This window comes from Fringilla coelebs (genome assembly GCF_963513975.1).
Source record: "Fringilla coelebs genome assembly, chromosome: 29".
NCBI lineage: Eukaryota > Metazoa > Chordata > Aves > Passeriformes > Fringillidae > Fringilla > Fringilla coelebs.
The window spans coordinates 728,331-754,314 of NC_140055.1; the positions used below are offsets into that span (position 1 = coordinate 728,331).

The 25,984-nt window shown below is 53.8% G+C and overlaps 4 protein-coding genes across 4 annotated transcripts; 1 reads left to right on the forward strand and 3 right to left on the reverse strand.

The window, feature by feature from the left end:
- Positions 1 to 5,923: 5,923 nt before the first annotated feature.
- On the forward strand, positions 5,924 to 6,241 carry LOC311164087 (uncharacterized protein; the record flags this gene model as incomplete). Its single annotated transcript, XM_084223384.1, has 1 exon — positions 5,924 to 6,241. One exon carries the CDS (start codon positions 5,924 to 5,926, stop codon positions 6,239 to 6,241), a length of 318 nt encoding a protein of 105 aa, XP_084079510.1.
- Positions 6,242 to 10,218: 3,977 nt separating this feature from the next.
- On the reverse strand, positions 10,219 to 11,085 carry LOC311163820 (uncharacterized protein; the record flags this gene model as incomplete). The annotated part of the gene is made up of 2 exons (XM_084222948.1): positions 10,930 to 11,085; positions 10,219 to 10,320 (listed from the first exon to the last, which is right to left on the reverse strand). Exons 1-2 carry the CDS (start codon positions 11,062 to 11,064, stop codon positions 10,219 to 10,221), a joined length of 237 nt encoding a protein of 78 aa, XP_084079074.1. The 5' UTR covers positions 11,065 to 11,085.
- A 5,062-nt stretch (positions 11,086 to 16,147) lies between these two features.
- LOC311164056 (protein MRP-126-like) lies at positions 16,148 to 17,895 on the reverse strand. The gene is made up of 3 exons (XM_084223319.1): positions 17,776 to 17,895; positions 16,720 to 16,878; positions 16,148 to 16,459 (listed from the first exon to the last, which is right to left on the reverse strand). Exons 1-3 carry the CDS (start codon positions 17,782 to 17,784, stop codon positions 16,280 to 16,282), a joined length of 348 nt encoding a protein of 115 aa, XP_084079445.1. The 5' UTR covers positions 17,785 to 17,895; the 3' UTR covers positions 16,148 to 16,279.
- Positions 17,896 to 20,757: 2,862 nt separating this feature from the next.
- LOC311163896 (protein S100-A12-like) lies at positions 20,758 to 22,418 on the reverse strand (the record flags this gene model as incomplete). Its single annotated transcript, XM_084223062.1, has 2 exons — positions 20,758 to 20,922; positions 22,227 to 22,418. 2 exons carry the CDS (start codon positions 22,416 to 22,418, stop codon positions 20,758 to 20,760), a joined length of 357 nt encoding a protein of 118 aa, XP_084079188.1.
- Positions 22,419 to 25,984: the final 3,566 nt, after the last annotated feature.

Here is a 25,984-nt window from a genome sequence, read left to right on the forward strand (position 1 = left end):
TTTCACCTCATTTCACAGCAGATGTGGAGGCAATAAAAAAATGCTGGCTCAAACCACACTTGCATACGTGTTTTTTTATTCTTCATCCCTCTGAGTGGCTCCTGGTCCTTCTGGTGGCCAGAGCTGGGTTTGCAGCGGCCTCACAAGGAGGCTCCGGGGTGGTTCCACCTGGTGGCTCCTCGTTCCCTCTCCAGGCAATTTCCTGGTTGGTAAAGTAACAGTTTTCATCGCAGGGTGTTTATGCAAGGGGGTGATTAAATATTAATAAAGTTGTGTAAGAAAAATTCACATTTTAGCAGCGAGGGAAAAAGCACAGGGTCTGTCTGGGACCACGAGGCAACGGGTGCAGCTGGATTGGCAACATAAACCTCCAAAAAAAGCCCTGGGGGAAAAAAAGGCAGGAAAAGGATTTGGGAACGGCTCTGAAATCCCCCATATTCCTCGTGGGGTCTGGTGGGGTTGGGAGAGGAACCCCCTGGGAGGATTTCTGGGGCCGAGCAGGGATGTGGAGCCGCTGTGAGTCACGGCACCGCATGCTCGGAGCTCCTGGCACCTCCCCAGCCCAGGTGAACGCCTCCATCCCCTCCTGACGTCAGGACGTGGCACATGGCACCATCAGCCACCTCCCAGGGTGGGGATTTCTCCTGCAGGAAAAGGGAAAGAAGCAAAAGCAGGTGCAGGGTGGGGGTTTTAGGGTGGACAGCAACAGCGACACCGCCCCAAGCCCCCCTCGCCAACCTCTGCGAAGGCAATTCCTTCATGAAACCAACAAACGACCCCAAAAGAGCCATTTCCCACTCAGAATGGGATCTGTGGATCCAGGGGTGCCTCTCCAAGGAACAGGAGCTCTGTAGGGGATACAGAGAGCAGCTGTAGGGTCAGCACAGACCTGCCCCGTACGTGGTGCCCCCATGCCCTGCTCAGGTGTTTGTCTCCATGGACGGAACAGGTTTATCCCCATCAGGGAATCAGGGCTGTAATTAATCACAGACAGAGAGTTTCACAAGGATTTCCATTTCCCCAGTGTTTGTGAAATATGCCAAGTGAGGAATTCGGATTTCCTCATCTATCAGTTCCAGTGACTCAGCTCCTTTGGGGACCAAGGGGTCTTCTGGACTCTGTGTTTTATTTTCATTCAATCCAGGCTATTTTTAATTTCACAGTGGCCTCTAGAGTCCTGAAGGAGATGAGACCTGAAGCTCTCCATGGGCACAAAGACACTTTTGTCCCCAAAGCAGAGCATTGAAGACACAGATCTCGATGTCCTTTCGGCTCCTACCAGGACATTTCCGACATCCTACGAGATTTAAATTCTTTCAATTTGGGTTGAAAGCCTTAAAGTAAAGAAAGAACTGGCTGAAAAATCCCAGCACTGCTTTTAGTGTTTCTTTGCTGACTTTATTCAGAATTTTCGGTGTTTCTTGGATGCCATGCCCTGTCCAATTATGGTTATTTTTACCACCCACCACCATGGCCTTTTTTGTTCCCTTTCCCTTTTATTTCTGGATTTCCTTTACAACCCCACCCCACAATCCCACCTTCCCACCCTCTAACACCTGTCCCATCTCAGTTCAGAACTGGGCACTAGGAGCAGGTAAATGCTGTAATCAAAGGGTGACAAAAACCATCCCAAACTCTCCCAGCCCCGCGGCACCCGGCACCCACGTGGGGGCCAGGCGTGATGGGCAATTAATATTTTTGTGGAATAACAAAAGGGATGTCAGGATATCGATCTGCTCCATGCCTCAAAACAACGGCGGGGAAGGGGGGGGTGCGGAAATACTCCTAATTAGCCAAGTGCTCAGGGCGCTGAGCAATCACGTCCCTCCCATTTCCAGAGAAACCCAATTTAGGCTTTAAAAACCCCCGCTCCCCATTTCTCCTCAGCGTCTCCTCTCCTTAGCGTCTCCGCTCCTCAGCGTCTCCTCTCGAGCTCCTTCTGATCCAGGTGAGTCCAAATCCATCCGATTTTTACTCTCCTAACGCTCTCCAGCGTCCCCCCAGTCCTGAGCTCTTGGGTGCTTCTCTTCCATGTCCTATCTCCATCTCACTCCTTCTTTCGAGTAGGAAAGCATAAAAATTCCGGGCTCGGGTGGCCGAGGGCTCTGCGTGTCTTGCTCTGGAGTCTGTCCAGCTCTTCTCTTTTCACTTCTCCCTGATATACAAGACCAAAGGAGCCACCACGGGCAGATGTGTGGTGATTGCTCTTCTCCTGCTCAAGAACTCGGCTTAGAACCATGAAATCATGGAATTATGGAATCACAAAACCATGGCAAGGGTTGGGTTAGAAGGGACCTGATTGTAGGGACACCCCCCCACTACCACATCCCCAGTCCCATCCAGCACAGCCTGGGACACTTGCGGTGTCCCTGCTCACTGCCTTCACTCACGGATGAGTTTTCCCAGCAGATCTCCAACCATGTCCTCCCGCCAGGATGAGGAACCATCCTCCCAGAACAGCGGGGAATCCCACTGCATCTGGGGCATTGGCAGATCTGCTAGCCCCGGGAGAGGTGGCAAACCTGCTAGCCCTGGAAGAGGTGGTGGATCCGGTAGCCCCGGGAGAGGTGGCGGATCTGGATCCGGTAGCCCCGGGAGAGGTGGTGGATCTGGATCTGGATCCGGTAGCCACGCAAACACTGGCGGATCCGTCAGCCACGCCAGCAGTGGCGGATCTGGAAGCCACGCCAGCAGTGGCGGGTCCGGTAGCCACGGGAGCAGCGGTGGATCTGGTTGTCATATGAACAACAGCGGATTCACTTTCCTTGGGAGCATATCTGGCAGCCAGGGGAGCAGCGGGTCCGGATCCCACGGCACCACCATAGCATCCTGCCATGGAAATACGGAGGTGTGCCTGCAGCACATCGACCGAAAACCCTCCGATGAGAAGTGATCGCCCCACCAGCTGCAGGTGATCCACAGGAGCGTCCTGGATCCTGTGCCACGCTCCAAAAGCTTTGCATGTGCCCAGGAATTTCCAATTTCCAAGGACAACGTGTCCTTCCCTCCCCTGGTGTGTCCTGTAACCTGTCCTGAGCTTGTCTGTGGGTGCTGAAATAAACGCTTTGCTCAGCTGGCACAGCTGTGTGTGGGTCGGTCTGTGACTACATTTGAGCCACCATATTCCATAATTTCAGAGAGGTTTTGAGCCAAAAAGTCTTACAGACAAAAAAATCCCTTTTTTTTGCCATTTGGCCCCAAAACGCCACCCCTTAGGGACGTACCTCCACGTGCTGGTGGCAAACCCCAAGCCACCCTTCCTCGAAACGCTGTGCCCAGCCCTGCCCAAGCTCTGGGTTGTGCCAGGGGCGTTGCTCGATGGTTACACAACGAGCTGCTAAATTTCTTCTCAGCTTGTAATTAAAACGAATTGGGTAATTTATTGCTCCGGTATTGCCATTCATGAAATGGATGTTCCCGTGATAAGATTGTTCCCGAGTGTGTCAGGAGGATCAGAAATTTCTGGCATTGCTGAAAAGGGTGCAGGCAGCAGCTCACTCCCTGTTTTTGGAGCAGGGACGGCTCGGGAAGGCTCCTTGTCCAAATCTGGGGTTTTCCTTGAGCCCCCCAGTTCAAAACCCATTTTTAAGGCACATCAAAGGGGCCAACCACAAAATGTAGAGGTGCTCATTGTTAACAAACTCAGAGCAATTAAAACACGAGGAAATGAACAGAGGGAGATGCCAAGAGCCCAAAATTCCTTCGAGTGTTTTTTTCCCAGAGGTCATTGACCACGTTTATGGTGAGGCCAGAACAAAACCCAACGGAAGAGCAGTGACCAAACCCAGGCACAGTTTGTCCTGACACTGTCCTAGATCGTGACAGCAGTTTAGCAACACAAAAGAAGCTTCAGGTTGCTCACCTGGTTCCTTCACCTGCCCTGCCCTCCCACTTTTCCCAAAATCCTCTGGTTTTGGGTACCAGCAAATGTGGATGGGGTTTGGATGGCAGGAATCCCTCAGTGTCCATCTCCACAAAATCAACGTGGACAAAGACAAATCAAAGGCAGGAGAGCTTGGGAGGAAGGGAAATATTTCCCACCCAGTGTTTTCCAAGCCTTTTCACACCAACAAAACCGCTGCACTTCCCAGATGGGAAAATCCAGATTTCAGCCTTTTTTTGCTTCCAGTTTAACCTTTGCAATGTCTTCCATAAGCAGCGACAGAAAAGAGCCAAACAAGCTCCACGGTCCTACAGAATTCCCAGCCCACACAGCAGAAAGGTACAGGGAGTATCCCAAATTATTGCCTCTGATGAGCTCTCTGTGTGAGGCTGTGCATCCGGGATTTGCTGGGCAATTAGGGGCTAATTGGGGATCAGGGGAAATGCAAAAAGGGTGTTCCTGCAGCTCTGGAGAAAGTCCCAGGGGTCTGCCAGTTGCCCACAACTGTGTGTGGCCGAGGGCTCCTGTCTCCTCCTCCTCCTCCTCCTCCTCCAGGAGCCGTTCACCTGGAATAAAACCATGGATTCGTTCCCGGGCTGAGACTCAACCACATAATTAAGCACCTTGCTAATCCTGGATCGTTACCCAGGGCAGGGCTTATTCCTTCCAAAAATAAGAATTCCAGCTGCTTGAGGTTCTCCTGGCAGGAAACCTTGGAGTTTCCTCATCGTCCCGCTGTGTTTTGACCCGTTCTAAGAGGAAGGAGCCAGGGGTGATTCCAGGCAAATCCCGAAATCCCAGAGGTTGGAAAAGCCCCCCCAAGGCCATCCAGTCCAAGATGTGCCCAATCCCCACCTTGTCCCCAGCCCAGAGGGTCACAGCCAGGTGACACTTTGGACACCTCCAAGTGACCCCAAACCCCTTCCAAGGCCTGGCTGCCCTTTCCAGGAAAAAAATTCCTCCTGATTCCCACCTGAGCCTCCTGTCAGGGAGTTGTGCAGAGTCAGAAATTCCCCTGAGCCCCCTTTTCTCCAGGCTGGGCCCTCCAGCCCCTTCCCCAGCTCTGTTCCCTTCTCTGGACCCACTCCAGCCCCTCTTGCCATGCGTGCCCAGAACTGGACACGGTGCTGGACATTCCCCTCACCACACCCAGCACAGAATTCCTGCTGAAGCAGAGTTTTATCCTTTCCCAAAACTGCTTTTGCCCCTTCCAGGCCTATCTCAGTTTTTAGGGGAGTCGCAGGCCCAGAGAACCTCAGGACATCCTGGGGGGAAGTTGGTGGTTTGGGGGTGAGACATCATCTCCCCCTGAACCCGAATCACTCCCGGGGTGTGATCGACACCCAGCCTGACCTGGGGAAACCGGGGCCACCCACACGGCTCCCCCGGCCCGGCCCTGCACAGGCAGGGCCAGCAATTACAGCTCTGTGGACAGGAAAGGCAACCTACAAGGAGAGGCAATTCCAGCCTGGATCGGGTGAGTCACCCCAGGAGCCCCAGAAATGGGGAGGCAAAAAAATAAAAAGAAAAAAAGCCACCGGCGAATTAAATGAACGGGACAGGGAGGGGCATCCCCAGGTGGGGTGTGCAGAGAGGGTATAAAAGTGCTGCTGTCCCCAAAAGCCTCATTGCCTCTCGTCCTTCCTCATCTCTTCCTGCACGAGCAGCTCAGGTAAGACCTGGGGGGCTCCAGAACCTTTGGGGGGATGAGTTTGGGTCCCCACACCTGGAACGGGGCTGGGATTTGTTCTGGGGAGGGTGAGGAGGGAGCCCAGGTGTTCAGAGGGAGCGGAGGTGGGGATGTGGAGGGAGGGTCTGGGGTCTTGGCTCTGGCTTTGGGAAGCCAGGCATGGCCTGGGTGTCCCCAACACCTTCAGTGGGACAATGCCAGGGGGAAAAATGACCCAGAAATGTGGGAACTGGCTGGGTGTGGGACAAGGAACTCCAAACCCGGATTCCTGCTGCCTGGAAGGGCAGGAGCAGGAAGGAGAAGCCCCCCTGCCAGCTGCTGTGTCCCCACAGGTGACCCAGCGCAGCGCCATGTGCTCCCGCCAGGACAGGGACCAGTGCCACCGCCAGCAGCGCCAGAGCAGCGGCGGCTGCCACAGCTCGGGGGGTGGCGGCTGCCACAGCTCCGGTGGCGGCGGCTGTCACAGCTCCGGTGGCAGCTCTGGGGGCTGCCACAGCTCCGGTGGTGGCGGCTGTCACAGCTCGGGCGGTGGCGGCTGTCACAGCTCGAGCGGTGGCGGCTGTCACAGCTCCGGTGGCTCCAGCTGCCACGGGAAGCCGCAGATGCAGGGCCAGCAGCAGCAGCAGCAGCAGCAGGTGCCGCAGATGCCCCAGCAGAAGATGAAGTGACAGCGTGGCCATCATCACCTTGTCCCTGCTCTGGCAGCCGAGGCCACATGGGGACCGGCTCCCTGTCACCTCCCCGGGGGTCCCGAAGCCTCCCCAGTGCCCTCCGGAGCCTGGCAAGGGCTGGGCTGTGCCCAATAAAGAGTCACATTCCTTAAATCCCACTGGTGTTGGTGTTTCCTTGCACTCCAGGGCCAGGGAGGCAGCCCAGGATGGGGTTTTAGGGCTGGGATGTTCTCCAGAACCAGGATGGGGTTTTAGGGCTGGGATGTTCCCCAGAACCAGCCCAGGATGGGGTTGTAGGGCTGGGAGGTTCTCCAGAGCCAGGATGGGGTTGTAGAGCTGGGAGGTTCTCCAGAGCCAGCCCAGGATGGGATTTTAGGGCTGGGAGGTTCTCCAGAACCAGGATTGGATTTTAGGGCTGGGATGTTCTCCAGAACCAGCCCAGGATGGGGTTTTAGGGCTGGGAGGTTCTCCACAGAAAGGATGGGATTTTAGGGCTGGGATGTTCTCCATAACCAGCCCAGGATGGGGTTTTAGGGCTGCAATGTTCTCCAGAACCAGCCCAGGATGGGGTTTTAGGGCTGAGATGTTCTTCAGAACCAGCCCAGGATGGGGTTTTAGGGATGGGATATTCTCCAGAACCAGCCCAGGATGGGGTTTTTGGGCTGTGATCTCCTGGAGAAGAAAAAAACCACTTTCCCCTCTTTTTTTTACCCTCGTAATTCCCGGCTTGATCTGGTGCCAGCTCCAGAGCAGGGATTAAGCTCTGGGGGCTGGAGAAGGAGCTATAATTAAACCTGGGCTTAATTTCCCCGAGCATGAGCAGAGGAACCTTTGGAAAAGCAGCGCCTCACTGCAGGCAATTGAGAGGCAATTGGCACAGGAAGGAGATAAAAACGAAGTGATAACCATCGAAGTGAGTCAGGGAGCCGTAAACACAGGGTGGCCGGGCGGGAATCGGGGGCTGGAGTGACAGGTCAGTGACACGGAGCTGCCTCATGTCCGGGAAAAAGGAGGGACACTCCTGTCAGGCTGTTCCCACCCCGGATCCTCATTCCCTGCCCTCACACTCAGGGAATGGCAGGACCGGCGGATTTTCCTCCTTTACAGGTGGATTTTCCTCCTTTATGGGGGGATTTTCCTCCTTTACGGGTGGATTTTCCTCCTTTACAGTGGATTTTCCTCCTTTACAGGTGGATTTTCCTCCTTTACGGGTGGATTTTCCTCCTTTACAGGTGGATTTTCCTCCTTTATGGGGGGATTTTCCTCCTTTATGGGGGGATTTTCCTCCTTTACGGGTGGATTTTCCTCCTTTACAGTGGATTTTCCTCCTTTATGGTGGATTTTCCTCCTTTACAGGTGGATTTTCCTCCTTTACGGGTGGATTTTCCTCTTTATGGGGGGATTCTCCTCCTTTACGGGTGGATTTTCCTCCTTTGGGGAATCAATTCACAGAGGAGGACATGGACCTGGGATGGGGTTGGGGTGCAGGCAGGGAGGTTGTTGCATTTGCAGCAATCCCCGTGGCAGGAAGGAATGATGAATCTGACTCCACGTTCTCCACGTTATCATATTATTTTATAATAACTTTTATTTTATGATACTTTGTTTTATCACATTATTTTGTGATACTGGATTATATTAAATAATGCTAAACTATACCATGCTAAAGAATACAGAAAGGATACTTACACCATGCTAAAAAAGATAATAATGAAAAACTCGTGATTCTCTCCAGAGTCCCAACACAGCTTGGCACTGATTGGCCAACGAGACAAAACAATTCACACCAGAAACCAACAAAACAACCACCTGTGGGTGAACAATCCCCAAACACATTCCAGACCAGCAAAACACAGGAGAAGCAAATGAGATAAGAATTGTTTCCCTTCTCTCTGAGGCTTCTCAGCTTCCCAGGAGAAAAATCCTGGGCGAAGGGATTTTTCCAGAAAACGTGAATGTGACAGGAGGTCAGGATCATCTCGTGGCTGGTGATGGACCGGCCAATGGATTCCTCCATCCTGGAATTACTCCAGATCCCAGGAAGGAGCTCCAGGATCCTGCACAGCTGTTAGGGACAGTTGGGACAACGGTGGCACTGGGACCACGGGGGTGGTGGCACTCCAGCTGCCCCTGCCAGCACCCCTGTCCCCACAGGTCACCTGTGCCCTGGCCCCATGAGGTGCCCCATAAAGGGTCACATTCCCTAAATCCCTCTGGGCTTGGTGTTTCCCTAAACTCAGCGTCATGGGATGGAGGAGGTTGGGAAAGGCCTCTGAGATGGCTGATTCCAAACTCCTCCTCCGCGTTTTCCGTGCCACTGGAAGGATCCAGATGGATTCACACAGGGGGAGCTGGGCTCGTCCTGAACCTTCAGAATGGTCTGGTGGCTGTGGATCATTCCCAGGGGGATCATCCCTGGGGGAATCACCCCTGTGGATCATTTCTGGGGGAATCACCCCTGCGGGATCATCCCTTGCTGATCATTCCTTGGGGATCATTTCTGGGGGAATCACCCCTGTGGGATCATCCCTCGGTGATCATTCCCTGGGGATCACCCTTGGGGAAGAATTTCTGGGAGATCATCCCTGAGGGAACCATCCCCGGGGGATCATTCCTGGGGGAATCACTCCTGTTGGATCATCCCTCGCTGATCATTCCCTGGGAATCACCCCTGGGGATCAATCCTGGGGGAATCACCCCTGTGGGATCATTCCTGGGGGAATCACCCCTGGGGATCAATCCTGGGGGAATCACCCCTGGGGATCAATCCTGAGGGAATCACCCCTGTGGGATCATTTCTGGGGGAATCATTCCTGGGGGATCACCCCTGCAGGATCCCAGTCTTGCAGAAATCCCAAAAACCTCTCCCCACCCCCAGCATGTCCCCTGGGACCCCACAGCCCCAGACCTTCCCAACCCTTTGGAGCTTCCCCACCACACCCTCCCGCCTCTGGAGGCTCCTGAAATCCAGGCAGGCACCAGGTTGGACGCGTTTTATTGGGTTTTTGTGGGTTTACAACCGTTTATGTGAGAAAGGGGAAAAATAAGCAGGGAAAAAACGCCTTTGGGATATTTACAGTGCAGATCTCCCCAAAAACCACGATGAGCCCCCTCAGCCAGAGCTGAAGGATTGGCTGACGTGCATTTTCGGTGTGTCCACCCCCCAAAAACTCATGGGAATTTTGCTGCTGACTCCAAATGAGCTGGAGATGAGCTCCCAACAATGAATTTTTAATTTTCCCCCAGGAATTGCCACTCTGGGCTCGTTATTGCCGTACAGGCTGACTCAAATAATTACCCTCCTCAGCCCAGCCCTATTAACCAGGGATTTTTTTTCACTTTCTCCCCATTAATAACCGGGCTGAAATTTCAGCAGGGTTGAGATTTTTTTGCTTTTTAAGAGGAAAAAAAGAGAAAATCTGCCCCCAAACCACCCCCTCCAAGCCTTCAAAGCTGCATTTTTAAAGCACCCCGAGGAGACACCGTTGGAGCGCGGGGACTGAAGGACACCTGGGGATATTTTTGCCTCATGGAGGTAAATTGGTGGAGCTGGGCTTGGTCCTCACTCGTCCCAGGATGTGCCTGGCCCGGAAGGAGGAGCAGGGAAAGCCTGGAAGGAGATCCCAGCGTCGGAGCAATCCTACGGAGAGGGAGGAAAACCCACGGGGGGTTCGCCCACAAAACCTGGCAGGATTCGAGTCCCTCCCTCCAGCCCGCTGTGATTGGCACTGATTGGTGCCCAATTAGTGCGCAGGTTTAATTAGAGCTGGTTAAACGCCCTGCAGAGCCCAGCTCCTGCTCCATCCCACCCTCCCCGCTGGGCTGGGCTCACCGCGATGACCACACCTTGTCACCTGGGGGTGACACCAGGCACAGGGACGGCTCTGTCCCCACCCCGGGGGGTGTCCCACGGGTGACATCACCCTGCTGTCCCTCACCTGCTCCCTCCACGTGCCAGGAGCGGCCGAGAGCCCTCAGTAGACGCAGGGCTTGGCGGGAGCCCTCTCCTTGTTCATGGGCTCCGTGTCGGGCTCCGAGGGCCGGGGGATGGCTCTGTACTTGCTGCTCGGGGACCTCTGAGGGGACACACGACCCCATCAGCCCCTCCCGAGGTGAGGAAGGGCCGGGACCCCTCAGCCCGAGGTGCTGGAGGGGTCCAAACCCGGTGCCGGGGCTGCGGAGCTGGAGCTGCCCCTGCGGGAAAAGGGGAGGGGGCACGGGAGCTCCGCAGGAAAAACCCCGAGAGAGGAGAGACCCCAGCCCAGCCCGGGATGTGGGGGGGCTGCTGCAGACCCCCAGCCCCCCCGGCCAGCCCCAAATACCCCAGAGGGCAGAGGGGGTTGTGGTGACAGCAGGAACGACGTCCCCCGGTGGCTGCAGCGTCCCCCAGGGCTCACATCCCAAATTTTGGGTGCCCGAACTGCCCATGGGGAGTGCCCAGCTGTGGGTGTCCATCCTGCCTCTCTGTCCCTGCTGGTCCTGAGGAAAAGTCCCTCTCCAGCTTCCCTGGAGCCCCTGCAGGTCCTGAAGGGTCTCTGGGGTCTCCACAGCCTCAACATTCCCAACATTCCAAACATTCCCGACATTTCCAGTCCCTTTATCAACTTCGTGGTCTCCTCTGGACTCCTCCAACAATTCCCTGTCCCTTTCCCAGCCTCTTTTCCCCCTCCAGCCCCTGCTGTTACCTTGACAGGAACGAATTCCTGCTGGATCAGCTTCTTGAACTCGCTCCTGCTGAAGGTCTCCGATTTCCTGCCCTTCCTGGCGTTGCCCTGGGAGCTCTGCATCATGTCAGTGATGGCTTTGATGAGCCTGGACATGGCTCCAGTCCTGCAGAGGAGCAGAACCTGAGGCCACAGCCGCTGTCAGGGCGGCAGGAAAATCCCGCCAGGCATCCCTTCCAAAACTCCCAAAGGTCCCTTTCAAAATTCCAAACATTCCTTTCAAATATCCCAAACATCCCTTCCAAAGATCCTCCTAAATATCCCCTCCAATGATCCCCAACATCCCTTCCAAAAATCCCAAATATCCCTTCCAATGATCCCCCCAAATATGCCTTCCAAAAATCCCAAATATCCCTTCTGATGATCCCCAACACCCTTTCCAATAATCCCAAATATCCCTTCCAATGATCCCGAACATCTCTCCCCAGCCTTCCTGCATTTGATTTCAGCAGAGGAAAAACGCAGCTTTCCTTTCCCGGCTCCTCTGAGGACTTTCCCCTCGATTCCCCTCATTTCCCCACTTTCCCTGGCTCAATTAGAGGGCAGCTGCTCCCTGTCACCATCCAGGCACTCTCGGGGTGAATGAATCAGCTCCTGCAGGTGCCCCAAGTGCGTCCAGCCTCCTGCCCGGGAGCTGATCCCGTCCTGCCGCCGGCTAAAACCGGTTCCGAGGCAACCCCACCAACACAAAAGCTCATTTCCAACACAAAAAAAAAAATTCATTTCGAAGCCGAAAAGAAGCGGCGGAGACTCACTCGCGTCCGCCGGGGCCGGGCCGGGAGTGGCGGGAGCGGCTCGGAGCAGCCCCGGGCAGGCTCGGGGGTGGGAGGAGGAGAAGATTCCTTCCGGTCAGTCCTGTTCCCTGGCTGCCTCTTCCCAGGGAGCCTCCCTCGTTATCCTGCGCTCCCAGGATGTTTACGGCACACCTGGAGAGGTGTATGTAGGTCAGGGACAAAGCGCCTCCTCGGGTGCCCAAAAAAGGCAGCCAGATGTTCCCTTCCCATACAAAATTCTGCATTTCACCTCCCCTAAATGGGTTTATTTTCCTCTACAACACAAGGGGGTTGTGGGCTCACGGGTAAAGTTAAGAAAATGTCACAGACCAGGAGAATTCCTGCAGGAAAAGGGTTTAATCTTGTTTTTAGGCTGTCCCAAATGTCCCTGGGCTCAGACTGGAGGCACCTTGGGCCAGCTCAGGCAAGGGCAGCAGGGCTGGGGCTGCTGTGGTGGGAAAGGAGCTGGAGCCCTGAGCTGGCAGGGCAGTGGTGGCACAGTGGGGACACCTGGGGACCACCATGGGATCCTGTCCTGATGGATCTGGGGTCACAATGTGACCCTGTCCGGATGGAACCACCACCAGGACCAGGCTCTGATCCTGTCCTGATGTACCTGGGGTCAGGTTCTGATCCTGTTCTGATGGAACCAGAACCAGGACCAGGCTCTGATCATACCCTGATGGATCTGGGGTCAGGCTCTGATCCTTTCCTGATGGATCTGGGATCAGGTTCTGATCCTGTCCTGATGGATCTGGGATCAGGTTCTGATCCTTTCCTGATGTAACCAGGACCAGGACCAGCCTCTGATCCTGCCCCGATGGATCCATGCCCAGGACCAGGTTCTGATCCATCCCCACTGGAGCCATGCCCAAGTTCTGACCCTGCCCCGATGGATCCGTGCCCAGGTTCTGATCCTGTCCCAATGGATCCATGCCCAGGTTCTGATCCTGTCCTGCTGGATCCGTGCCCAGGTTCTGATCCTGCCCTGATGGATCCATGCCCAGGTTGTGACCCTTCCCCGATGGATCCGTGCCCAGGTTCTGATCCTGCCCTGATGGATCTGTACCCAGGTTCTGACCCTGCCCCACTGGAGCCATGCCCGAGTTCTGACCCTTCCCCAATGGATTTGTGCCCAGGTTCTGACCCTGCCCCGATGGATCCGTGCCCAGGACCGGGTTCTGACCCATCCCCCGGACCCGGGACAGGCTCGGGGGCCGGGCCGCTCCCAGCCCGGCTGGTTCTTCCCCCGGAGCGGCCGCGGCGCTGCCGGGATCCCTCCCCCGGCCCGGGGCGCGCCGCTCCCGGAGCTCGGGCACCGAGATCTCCCGATAGGCGCTGATCTCGCTCGGCATCTCCCCGCGGCCGGGACAGGAGGGGCTGCAGAGCCTCCCACGCCCCTCGGTGGGTTGGAAATGCGATCAAGCCACGGTCTGGAGCCAGATTTTCCTTCCGCAGCAGGATGAGGCAAGAGGCAGCAAGTCCCTGCAGGTCCCTGGCTGCTTTTGGGGCGGCTGCAGCAGCTCCGGCTGCTCCCCCGCTTTGGGGATCCCCGGAGCTTTTGGGGGATTTTTTTGGGGATTCCCTTCGGGGCTGGGTTTGGGGCATCACTGTGGGGGTGCCAGTTGTGGGTTTTTCTGGGTCTGGATTGAAGGCACTTGAGACAGTAATTCATGAAGTGTTTATTATTGTGTTTATTATTGTGTTTATTATTGTGTTTATTATTTCTCAATCAGTAAAACAATCTCCCTGCTGTGAGTTGGGCAGCAAGGCCCAAAACGCCAACAATCTCTTGTTCCAAGGTCTTTTAAAACTGAATTATCCAATTAGGAGCTGACACCTGGATTATTTCACCTTTTAACCCAATAACTGATCCCACAGAGCTCCAATGGGGATTTTCCACCCAAACCCATGGAGAAGCAGGAAGAAGAAAGCCAGGAGGACACCCTGTGCTCTCCATCCTGCACACCAAAAATCCCAAAACCTAAATTGGGAGGATGAGTCAGGCTGGGGAACCATGGGAGGCACTGGAGATGATATTTCATGTTGGGACTCAGGTATTTATTATTTCTCAATCAGTAAAACAATCTCACTGCTGTGAGTTGGGCAGCAAGGCCCAAAATGCCAACAATCTCTTGTTCCAAGGTCTTTTAAAACTGAATTATCCAATTAGGAGCTGACACCTGGATTATTTCCCCTTTTAACCCAATAACTGATCCCACAGAGCTGCAATGGGGATTTTCCACCCAAACCCATGGAGAAGCAGGAAGAAGAGACCCAGGAGGACACCCTGTGCCCTCCATCCTGCACACCAAAAATCCCAAAACCTAAATTGGGAGGATGAGTCAGGCTGGGGAACCATGGGAGGCACTCGAGATGATATTTCAGGTTGGGACTCAGGTATTTATTATTGTGTTGATTATTTCTCAATCAGTAAAACAATCTCACTGCTGTGAGTTGGGCAGCAAGGCCCAAAATGCCAACAATCTCTTGTTCCAAGGTCTTTTAAAACTAAATTATCCAATTAGGAGCTGCCACCTGGATTATTTCCCCTTTTAACCCAATAACTGATCCCACAGAGCCCAAAATGCGGATTTTTCCACCCAGTTACAAAATGCCACCCAAACCCATGGAGAAGCAGGAAGAAGAGACCCAGGATGACATCCTGTGCCCTCCATCCTGCACACTAAAAATCCCAAAAAAGTAAATTTCTCACCAAGCGATACCTCTACACTGCTCCCTATAATTTTCCACTTTTCTGGATTCCTGTCTAGCTTGAAGTTTTGGAAACTTTCTCCACGAATGAGGGGCAAAGTCAGCGCTCCCCTGGCGGTGACAGCTCAGGCAGGACCTGGTGGCCTCTCCAAGTGTCGCATCCTGGCTGTGTCACATCCCAGCAGGTGGCAGCAGGAGCCCGGGCTCGCCTCCGGATGCCGGAGACTTTCAGGGGATTATAATTATTTTTATATATTATTGGGGGATTATTATTATAAATAAATAAATATTAATATGTTATTTACAATTGTTATTATATTATATTATATTATATTATATTATATTATATTACTATAAAATCCTATTATATATTATATATTATATATTATATATTATATATTATATATTATATATTATATATTATATATTATATATTATATATTATATATTATATATTATATTTTAGCTAATATATTGTATATAGTATATAGTATATTAATATTATATAGTATATATAATATACTAATATAATATAATCTTCTATTCTATTTTACTATAATTTACCATATATTATTAATATATATTTATATAATATTATATAATAGCATTATATAATAATATATAATAAAATTATATAATATATTATTGTATACTATTATAATATAACATATAATACTATATAATATATAATATATAATGTATAATACATAATAATATAGAATAATATAAATAATATAAATAATAATATAAATAAATTTTTTTATATTTAAAAATAAACATTTTTAAAACACCTCATTTTTTTGGGGCAGCACAAAGCTGAGGGGACTCTGCTCCAGCAGCAGCTTTGACCAAAATTTGACATTTTGGGTGTCAAAACTGCCTCCAGAGGAAGCTGAAGCAACCTGGGGGTGAAGCAAACCGGGGGAGGTCTTGTGTTAATTGTGTTAATTAATTGCATCTTGCTTCAGCTCTTGCTGCTTTGGGGAAGTTTCTGGAAGGTTCCTTCCCGGAGCTGAGCGGTTTCAGTGCTTTGAGTCACCCTTGGGAAATCAGCTCGGGTGTTTTTCTCCCCCAAAAAGAGTTTGGGAAACTCCCAGCCAGCTTTTCACTCTGGAAAGCTGCTAATTATTAACTAATTAACTTTTTGGGGGCAAATTTGGGCTGTTCTGGGTGAGGGATTTGGGTTCTTTCACCTTCTTGTCCACAAACATCTTTTTGACCCCAAAACTTAACGTGTCCACTCCATCTATGCAGCAAAAATGCCCCAAAAAAGAGCTTTTCCCTCTGGACAGCAGCTAATTATTAACTAATTAACATTTTTGGGACAAATTTGGGCTGTTCTGGGTGAGGGGTTGGGGTTGTTTCGTGTTCTTGTCCGCAAATAAGTTCGGAAGCGCAAAACTCAACGTGTCCACCACCACCATCTGTGGAGCAAAAATGCCCTAAAAAGGGTTTTCTGCAAAAAAATATTGCTCATCCTTTCTCCCAGCTCCTGCCCACCACCACAGCAGACCCAAAAAATGTGAGTTTTTTTCAGGCTGGAAACACAAAAATCTGTCAAATCCTGAGCGCAACCCCAACCTCTGTGAGTCCCCAGCAGGTGCCGGGGTGAATCCCAAATTCCCAATCCCAAAGGTGGATTTAGGAGAGGAAAGGAGGGGAAAAAAATCCCACAGAGACTCGGGAGAGCTTTGGAAATCTTTATTTGGCAGCAAAACCACGGCGCTGGGAGGAAGAGGAGGAGGAAGAGGAGGAGGGAGGGAGGATTTTAAGGCAGGATTCAGCTCTGGAACCTTCTCCGAGGGTTGCTCAGAGGGGCTGCCTCAGTGGTGGTGCTGGTGCTGGTGCTGGTGCTGGTGGTCCTCCACCTCGTGCAGGTGCTCGTGGGTGGCACAGGTGACACGGGTGACCAGCAGCATCATCTCCCCAAAGCTGATCTGGGCGTCCTTGTTGACGTCCAGGTCCTTCATGATCTGGTCGATGGTGGCCTTGTTCTTCACGTGCTGGGAAGGAGGAGGGGGCAAAATGAGGGCAAAATCTCCTTGTTTCACCCCTGGGTGGACAAAACTTTGCTTTGGCTTTAGGAAGGTGAGCTCCAAACAAAAAAAAAATGGGGTTTTGGGGTGTGGAAAAGGAGATTTTGGGCTGGTTTTTGCAGAGAAGGGGATGAGGGTTTGGCTTGGGGTGGTTGGGCGGGAGAGCAGAGCGGGAAGGGGGTGACCCCAAACCCTGGGTGACCCCAAACTGGGATGCAGCCCCTGACCTTCAGGTAGTTGGCCAGCTGCTTCTCAATCAGCAGCTTGAGCTCCTTCTTGGTCAGGGTGTCCCTGTCGCCCTCGCGGCGCGAGTACTGGTGGAAGACGTCGATGATGACGTCCATGGCCTTCTCCAGCTCCGACAGCTGCTCCTGGCTCTGCGGGCCCTGCGGGAGAGATGGACACTCGGAATGTCCGGGAAAACCTGGGATAACCGGGCTGGAGCCGGGAGAATCTGGGATAACCGGGCTGGAACCAAGAGAATCTGGGATAACCAGGCTGGAACCGGGAGAATCTGGGATAACTGGGCTGGATCCAGGAGAATCTGGGATATCTGGGCTGGATCCAGGAGAATCTGGGATATCTGGGCTGGAACCAGGAGAATCTGGGATGACTGGGGACAACACCCCAAAACCCTCAGTGGGGACACAGGGAAGGTGACAATACCCCAAAACCTCCTGTAGGGACTCAGAGAAGGTGACAACACCCCAAAACCCTCAGTGGGGACATCAAGAAGGTGACAACACCCCAAAACCCTCAGTGGGGACACAGAGCAGGTGACAATACCCCAAAACCCTCTGTAGGGACAAAGAGAAGGTGACAACACCCCAAAATCCTCTGTAGGAACACAGAGCAGGTGGCAAGACCCCAGAACCCTCTGTGGGGACACAGAACAGGTGACAACACCCCAAAACCCTCAGTGGGGACATCGAGCAGGTGACAACACCCCAAAACTCCCTGCAGGGACACAGAGAAGGTGACAACACCCCAAAATGCTCTATAGGGACATCAAGAAGGTGACAACACCCCAAAAACCCTCTGTAGGGACACAGAGCAGGTGACAACACCCCAAAACCCTCAGTGGGGACACAGGGCAGGGGTCCAGGAGCCTCCTTGGTGGCCGGGAACCTCTCCCAGGAGGAAACCTCTCTCCTCAGGGGCTCTGGAGATGGTTTTGCCCAGCCAGGACCCGGGGTGGAGATGGAGAGAAGCTCCCCAAGGATCCTCACACCTCGATGACCTGGAAAAGAGCACGGACACCCCAAATTCCCCCCTGCACTTGCCTTGCTCATCTTGTCACCTCAGCGAGGTCCCCTGGGGCGGGTGCGGGGCCGGTGCCACCCCGGTGTCTCTTATAGCCCAGCCATGAGGTGTCCCTGTTGTGAAATGTCCCCGTCCTGTCCCGTTCCTGGCCCCACAACAGCCCCGGAATTGCTCAAGGCTCCAGAAAGTTCCCCAAAAGGGGCTCTGCGGCTTTTCCCGCAAGCTCGGGGTGTCGCCAGCTCAGGTGGGGGTGGCCCTGTCCCCTCACCTGCTGGGATTCGCCACCAGCTCTGGGCAAAAGCCCCTTCCTTTGGGGTTTTCCCACATTTGGGATTTTTCCATATTTGGGATTCTTCCATATTTGGGATTCTTCCATATTTGGGATTTTTCCACATTTGGGATTCTTCCACATTTGGGATTCTTCCACATTTGGGATTTTTCCATATTTCAGATTCTTCCACATTTGGGATTTTTCTATATTTGGGATTTTCCCACATTTGGGAGTTTTCCACATTCGGGATTTTCCCACATTTGGGATTTTTCCACATTTGGGATTTTCCCACATTTGCTGTTTTCCCACATTTGGGATTTTTCCACATTTGGGATTCTCCCACATTTGGGATTTTTCCCCCATTTTCCTCCTTTCCAGGGCCGTTTGCTGATGCCAGGGTTTGAAGGTCACCCCCTGCCCTGCTCGTCCCCAGAATGTCCCCACCCCTGGTGCATCCCAGTGTCCCACGGCTTGCCAAAAACCTCCAAAATCACCGAGCCCAACCTCTGACCCCTCACCAGAGCAGAACACCGAGTGCCACCGGCTCCTGGCAGCGCTGGCGGTGTCACACGGGGCACAGGTGGCACCGGGACCGTCCCCAGCCTGCAGCAACCAGCTGTCCATGAAAGATGATCCGGGCGTGTTCCCGGCCTGGCCCGGCTCCAGTAGCTCCGTTCCATCCGTGCCAAGGGTGGTTTGTCCCCACCCCAGGTGTGCCCTGAGCTGCAGAGCCCAGGTGTGGCTGAAAGGTGCATTTTTGTTTCTTTTTTCCGGGCTTTGTCTCGGCTTTTGGGGCTTTTTTTGTGTTGTTGTTTCTCGGCCTGGCAGAGGCCCAGCGCGGGCCTGGCACCTCTGAGCAGCCACGTTTGGGAGCAAAATGCGATTTTCCAGCGTTTCCTCATCAAAACGAGCTGCCTGCTGACTCAGCAGTCTTGCCTGGGGTTTGTTTGACCTGCCCAGCTTGGGTTGGTCCTGTCATGGTTGGTCTCAGGTTGGTCTTTGGCCTCCTTGTTTTGGAGGCCCAAACAAGGCCTAGGCCGAGCTCAGGAGCTCCTTCCAGCGGGAAATTCCTCCTGGAACGGGCGACCAGGCCACGGAGGTTTGGAGTCCCCATCCCTGGAGGTGTCCAAGGAAGGGCTGGACGTTGGTCTGGGTGACCAGGTGGGGACAGGTCTGGGTGACCAGGTGGGGACAGGTCAGAGGTTGGACATTGGTCCAGGTGGGGACAGGTCTCAGGCTGGACATCGGTGACCAAGTGGGGACAGGTCACAGGCTGGACAGTGGTGACCACGTGGGGACAGGTCTGGGTGACCAGGTGGGGACAGGTCAGAGGTTGGACAGGTCTGGATGACCAGGTGGGGACAGGTCAGAGGCTGGACATTGGTCCAGGTGGGGACAGGTCTCAGGCTGGACATCGGTGACAAGGTGGGGACAGGTCAGAGGTTGGACATTGGTCCAGGTGGGGACAGGTCTCAGGCTGGACATTGGTGACCAAGTGGGGACAGGTCTGGGTGACCAGGTGGGGACAGATCTCAGGTTGGACATTGGTGACCAAGTGGGGACAGGTCAGAGGCTGGACATTGGTCTGGGTGACCAGGTGGGGACAGGTCTGGGTGACCAGGTGGGGACAGGTGGCAGGCTGGACTCGATCTTGGAGCTCTTTCCCAAGGGAAAGGACCCCGGGATTCCAGCCCCAGCCCCCAGCCCCGGCTGCCGGGGTGCTCTGCTTTCACAACCAGCGGGTTCTGCTGCAGAACAGGACATCTGGGGACATCGGGGACGTTTCACAACGCGCTGTCCGGGGCCGGCCGCGGCGTTGCGGAGCTTTGGTGCAATTTCAGGAATTTGGTGCAATTTTTCTCCCTTTGATCACCCTGGAGGTGCCAGGGGGACGAGGATGGGGGACAGGGGGTTCCGAGGTGGCCTGAGCCAGGGGTGACCCCCAGGTGTGAGTGGTCAGTGCGGGCGCCGAGGGACAAGGGGGTCACAGGGACAGGGGCTGGCACCACTTTGGTGGCTCTGCAGGTGTCCTTGCAGGGGAACCTCCCTGCCCAGCTGTGCCCAAGGCCCAGGCTCGGCCAGGGATCCATGAACCGGAGCAGGAGCAACCCAGGATCTGCTGGGAGGTGCCCAGTGACCCGCAGGGACACCCCGAGGTTGCAAAGAGTTGCAAAACTCTTTCAAAACTCACTTTTAGGGGCAGGAGAGTGGCTGGGGCGGGGAGAGGGAGCAGCAGCTTTGTCCCCCCAGGGTCCATATCCCAACACCCCGATACCCCAGCTTCCCAAATCCCGAATCATCATCAAGCAGAGCGCTCCCAGCACCTGAGATGCAGGATTTGGGATTTGGGGTGTTTGGGTGTTGCAGTGTTGGGAGATGGAAGTGTCTGAACTCTGTGTCTCTCCAAGAACGGCAGAAAATCATCATGAGCACATCCTGAAATCCCAATATCCCAAACCAGAGGATTTTGGGCACTGGGAACAATTTGCTTCATGAGGGTTTTTTGACAAAACCATTTCTGCAGATGACCCCACCCACCCCCCCTCTGTCCCTCTGTCCCTCTGTCCCTCTGTCCCACCCCCCTCTGTCCCTCCCACCCCACGACAGACAAGGAACGGCTCAGACAGCTCCAAGTGCTGCTTTATTTCTCCACAGGGCTGCTCCAGGCGGGCAGGGAGCAGCCAGAGCCCAGCTCCCCAAGCTTCCCTCTCCCACTTTTCCACGTCCAGGCTCAGTCCTGGTCGGGCCCGCAGCGCTCGGAGCCATGGCTGATGCGGTGGGCGTCGTCGGCCAGCTTGCTCAGCACGATGGTGAACTCCTCGAAGCTCAGCTCCTTGTCCTTGTTCAGGTCGGTCTCCTGGAAGAGTTTCTCCAAGTAGCCGGCCCGGTTCCTCTCCTAAATGTGGGGACACCAGGGTGTCCTTGTTCAGGTTGGTCTCTCCTGGAAGAGTTTCTCCAAGTAGCCAGCCCGGTTCCTAAATTTGTCCTAAATTTGGGGTCACGTCCCTGAAGGATTCCTGTGGATCCTTCCCTGCCCTGGGAAGGGTTTGGAAGCTGCAGGATGTCCCAACCGTCCCTGCCTCGCCTTTAGCCCTAAATTAAACCCCAGAGGGGACAGGATTTTGTCCCAAATCCCTGTGGTTGGGGACACAGCAGCTTTTAGGAGAAATCCATTGGGTAAGGCCAATTTGGGGAGAAATCCATTGCACCAAGGCAATTTTAGGAGAAAATAGTTGGATCAGGCCAATTTTGGGAGAAATCAGTTGGATAAGGCCAATTTTGGGAGAAATCAGTTGCACCAGGCCAATTTTAGGAGAAATCAGTTGCACCAGGCCAATTTTGGGAGAAATCCATTGCACCAGGCCAATTTTGGGAGAAATCCATTGGATAAGGCCAATTTTGGGAGAAATCAGTTGGATCAGGACAATTTGGGGAGAAATCAATTGGATCAGGCCAATTTGGGGAGAAATCCATTGCACCAGGCCAATTTGGGGAGAAATCCATTGCACCAGGCCAATTTGGGGAGAAACCCATTGGATGAGGCCAATTTTGGGAATCACCAGCTCTGAACTTGCACCACTTTCCAACTTATTGAGAGGAGACTGCACCGTCAGAACTCCCAGAACCCTCACAGCCGAGGCCCAAGAAGCCCTTGAGAAGGTTGCTGAGCTCCTTCAACAAGGACAAGCACATGGATGCCACAGCCATTTCTCTTTGCAGTCTTAGGAGAAAAAAATGCAATTGTGTGGTCTGAGAGGGACCAAAGAGGGATCCAAATGGGTTTTCTTATCCCACAGATCTCCAAAACCAATTTTTACAACACGAGAAACGACAGCTTGGGTCACAACCAGAGCCAGAGCGGGATTGCTGACGACGGCAAAGATGTCACCATTTATCTGCCACTGAAAAGAGAATCTTTCTATTGGGCCTTGCAAAAACCAGAAAAAAATTGCAAATTGCATGGCTGGGCTGTCTGGGTGTGAGTTCAATCCCCTTTCCACGTGGAACCTTTCGACTGGGCATGGCAAAAACCAGAAGAATTCCAAACCGCGTGGCCACGCCGCGGCCAATTCACTTTCCGCCACCACATACGGCAGGAAGAAGAGCAGGGGTGACCCCAAACTGGGCGTGACAGAAACCCCCCCGTCCCCCAGGGGCCCCTGAGCCCCCTCCCCGTGGGGCTGCCCCTCGGGCACTCACACAGGTCTGCAGGAAGGACGGCGCCTGCTCCGTCAGCAGCGTGCTGAAGTCGCCCATGCTCAGGAGGTCGATCTCGCCCTGGCGGATGCTGTACTGGTGGAACACGTCCACCACGGTCTCCAGGGCCTTCTCCAGGGTGCAATTCCCCGGGAATTGATGGCTCCCGGCGTGGCTGTGGGTGCTGGTGGACATGGCTGAGCTTCTGGGGGGACCTGCAGGGGTTGGGGACAAACCTCGAAGTGGGAGAGGGGACAAAAATCAGGGGGAGCTGCTCCTGAGCCTGGGGGCACCTGCAGGTCCTTGGTGTGGAGCAGAAAATGAGGGGATTTGGGGATATTGCTCCAGTTTGGCTTTGTTGGCTTGTTCCAACACACCTGGAGACTTTTCTCAGGTGAGGGAAGCGGGGTCAGGCCAGCGGGGGCATTGAGGGCAGAGGGCACGGAATTAGTGGTGCCTCCACCAAAGATGGCACCAAAACCCCCAAAATTTGTCCTCATTTTCCAACCCAAACCAACCTCCTGCTCTACCCCCGAGGAGAACCCATCACCCTGGGCTGATGGATCTCAAACTGCTTCTCCCTCATCCTTTTCCCTGCAAGGACCATCCTTGTCCTACTCACCCTGGTCTCCGAGGAGGGTTTGGATCCGTGTGTGTGACCCAGCAGCCTGGAGCAGCCCTTTTATACCTGTCTGAGGTCCTGTTTCATCACAGCTGGTGACACACCTGCCACAAGCATCGGCTTGAGTTCACATTTCCCGCACCTGGAAATTGCCAGGTGGGAACCCCGAGCCCCTCCCGGCCTCATTCCTCTGCTCCAGTTCCTGGTTGCACCCACCAGGCTTTGGAAATGTTGTCCTTGGCCCCTCCATCACCTCTGACAGGGCTCAGGGAGGGGAAAAACCCCGGCTTGGTCACACCTCCGTGTCAGGGGCAAGGCCATTCAGGCAGAAGTTGCTAAAACTCGGCGAGTTTTGCAACACGACGAAAAATTTGCACATTTTCCTTCTGCTGTAGGAGCAAACTGGGCTGTTCCACATGGAAACAGGGATGGCTTTGTCCCCTGGGCGAGTTTTTAATGTGATTTCTGTTCTCTACCACGCCAACTGGTTGGACGCTGCCCAAGACAAAGCAGCATCTGTGTTTTATAACTTGTTTTCCAGAATATTTTCCATTGTTTTCTACTTGTACTCTGCTCTGGCTCCAGAGATTTTCTGGAGGAAACTGGGCACGAAACCAGGAGAAAACCCAAGGCCAGGGTCTTTTCTGGCTGGTGCAGGAAATGCTGCGTGTTTTGCAATTGTCACCTCTGTGTCACCCACGTTAGGGACAAAGAAGAGCAGATTTAAGATCAGAAAATGAAAAGATTTAAATTCCGACCATGAAAAGGTTTAAAATCAGACAATGAGAAGACTTAAATTCCAACCATGACAAGGTTTGAAATCAGACAATGAGAAGATTTACATTCCGACCACGAGAAGGTTTAAAATCAGACAATGAGATGGTTTAAGAGTCAGACAATGAGAAGGTTTAAAATCAGACAATTAAAAGATTTAAAATCAGACAATGAGAAGGTTTAAAATCAGACAATGGGTAGGAGGAAGAGGGAAGGACCAGCTGAACCGGGGGTGCCCGTTCCTGTTTGAGGATGCTCCTGTGTCCCCAGGGCATTGCAGGGATTTATTCCGGTATCCCTGACTCACTGCACTGCTCCTTTTATTTCCCAGACGGGCTCCTTGCAGACTGGCACCCGTCCCAAACTGGGATGTCAAGTTGGAATGTCACCCATCCCAAATTGGGATCCCAAATTGGCATGTCACCCATCCCAAACTGAGTGTCACCCATCCTAAATTAGGTTCCCAAACTGGAGTGTCACCCATCCCAAACTGGGATCCCAAACTGGAGTGTCACTCATCCCAAACTGGGATCCCAAACTGAAGTGTCACCCACCCCAAACTGGAGTGTCACTGATCCCAAACTGGAGTGTCACCCACCCCAAACTGTGATCCCAAATTGGAATGTCAATGAACCCAAATTGGATTGTCACCCATCCCAAACTGGGATCCCAAACTGGAGTGTCACCCATCCCAAACTGGGATCCCAAATTGGAGTGTCACCCACCCCAAATTGAAGGGTCACCCACCCCAAACTGGGATCCCAAACTGGAGTGTTATTGATCCCAAACTGGAGTGGCACCCATCCCAAATTGGGATCCCAAATTTGAGTGTCACCCACCCCAAATTGGAGTGTCATTCACCCCAAACTGGGATCCCAAACTGGAGTGTTATTGATCCCAAACTGGAGTGTCACCCATCCCAAACTGGAGTGTCACCCACCCCAAATTGCACCCTCGTCCCCCACCTGGCAGGAAAATCCTCTGGTGCTCTTGTGCAGCTCCCACACTCGGCTCCTTTCCCAATTTTCCCAGTTTTTCCCTACAACCTGTAGGGGATCAGCTGGCGATGCCCAGCCCTGCAAGGGCAGCAATGCCCGAGTGACACGGGGGTGGCAGTGAGTGACATTTGCCTCGAGGGACGAGGGAGGCTCCCCAAACTCAGAGCTGTCCTGTGTCACCGAGGTGCCACCCAAACCCCGCTGGTTTCACCCGGGACGGGCCCTGCCTTGGGCTGATGTTGGAGCCTCCTCAGCCTGGGGGTTCCCCACGCTGTGTCCCCTCACTGGAGCTCTTGTCCCCTCCTGTTTCAGCCCCCACGAGCCCACGGTGGCTCTCAGGTGTGTGGTGACCTGGGAGATGTGTCCCAAACCATGAAAGGTTTGACTCCTTCCTCTGAGCAGGACGGAGCCCCTCGGCCTCGTGCTTTGCTCTGCTGGGGCTGCTGGGCTGTTTTGGGGTCACAAAACATCTCACACACACCTGGGAAGGGACACCCCTGGGATCTGATGTCCCTGGGATGTGGCACCCTTGGGATCTGATGTCCCCAGGATGTGAGACCCTTGGGATCTGATGTCCCCAGGATGTGAGACCCTTGGGATCTGATGTCCCTGGAACATGGCACCCCCAGGATGTGAGACCCTTGGGATCTGGAATCTCTGGGACGTGGCACCCCCAAGATGTGGCACCCTTGGGATCTGATGTCCCCAGGATGTGAGACCTTGGGATCTGGAATCCCTGGGATGTGGCACCCCCAGGATGTGAGACCCTTGGGATCTGGAATCCCTGGGATGTGGCACCCCCAGGATGTGAGACCCTTGGGATCTGGAATCCCTGGGATGTGGCACCCCCGGGATGTGGCACCCTTGGGATCTGATGTCCCCAGGATGTGAGACCCTCGGGATGTGGCACCCCCAGGATGTGGCACCCCCAGTTCCAGGGCTGGGTCTTGGCAGAGACCTGAGGAAGGACCCCCCCCCAACTGTGTTTCACCTCTGGCACTTCCTGGGGCTTCACCCTCAGATCCAACACCCTCCAGGAGCCCCCTCAGCCTGTGCTGCCCACTGGGGACCCCCCAAAACCTTATCCTGACCCCCCCCTCTACCTAGAACAAGATTCCCCCCATGCCACTCTCCCCTCCCCGTTGCTTTCCCCCTTCAATCTGGGTTTAATCACGGCCTGGGTGGGCCTCACCCCACGCCAGAGGAGACCCCAGGACACGGAACACGGATGGGTTTGGTGCTCAGAGGAAGGGATTTTATTTCAATGCCACAAAGCAGAAGCAGGTGACAAAGATTTGGGTACAGGCCGAGACTCCTGGGGGGACACAGAGTCCCCTGGCTCGGCCACCATGGGCGGTGGCTCCATT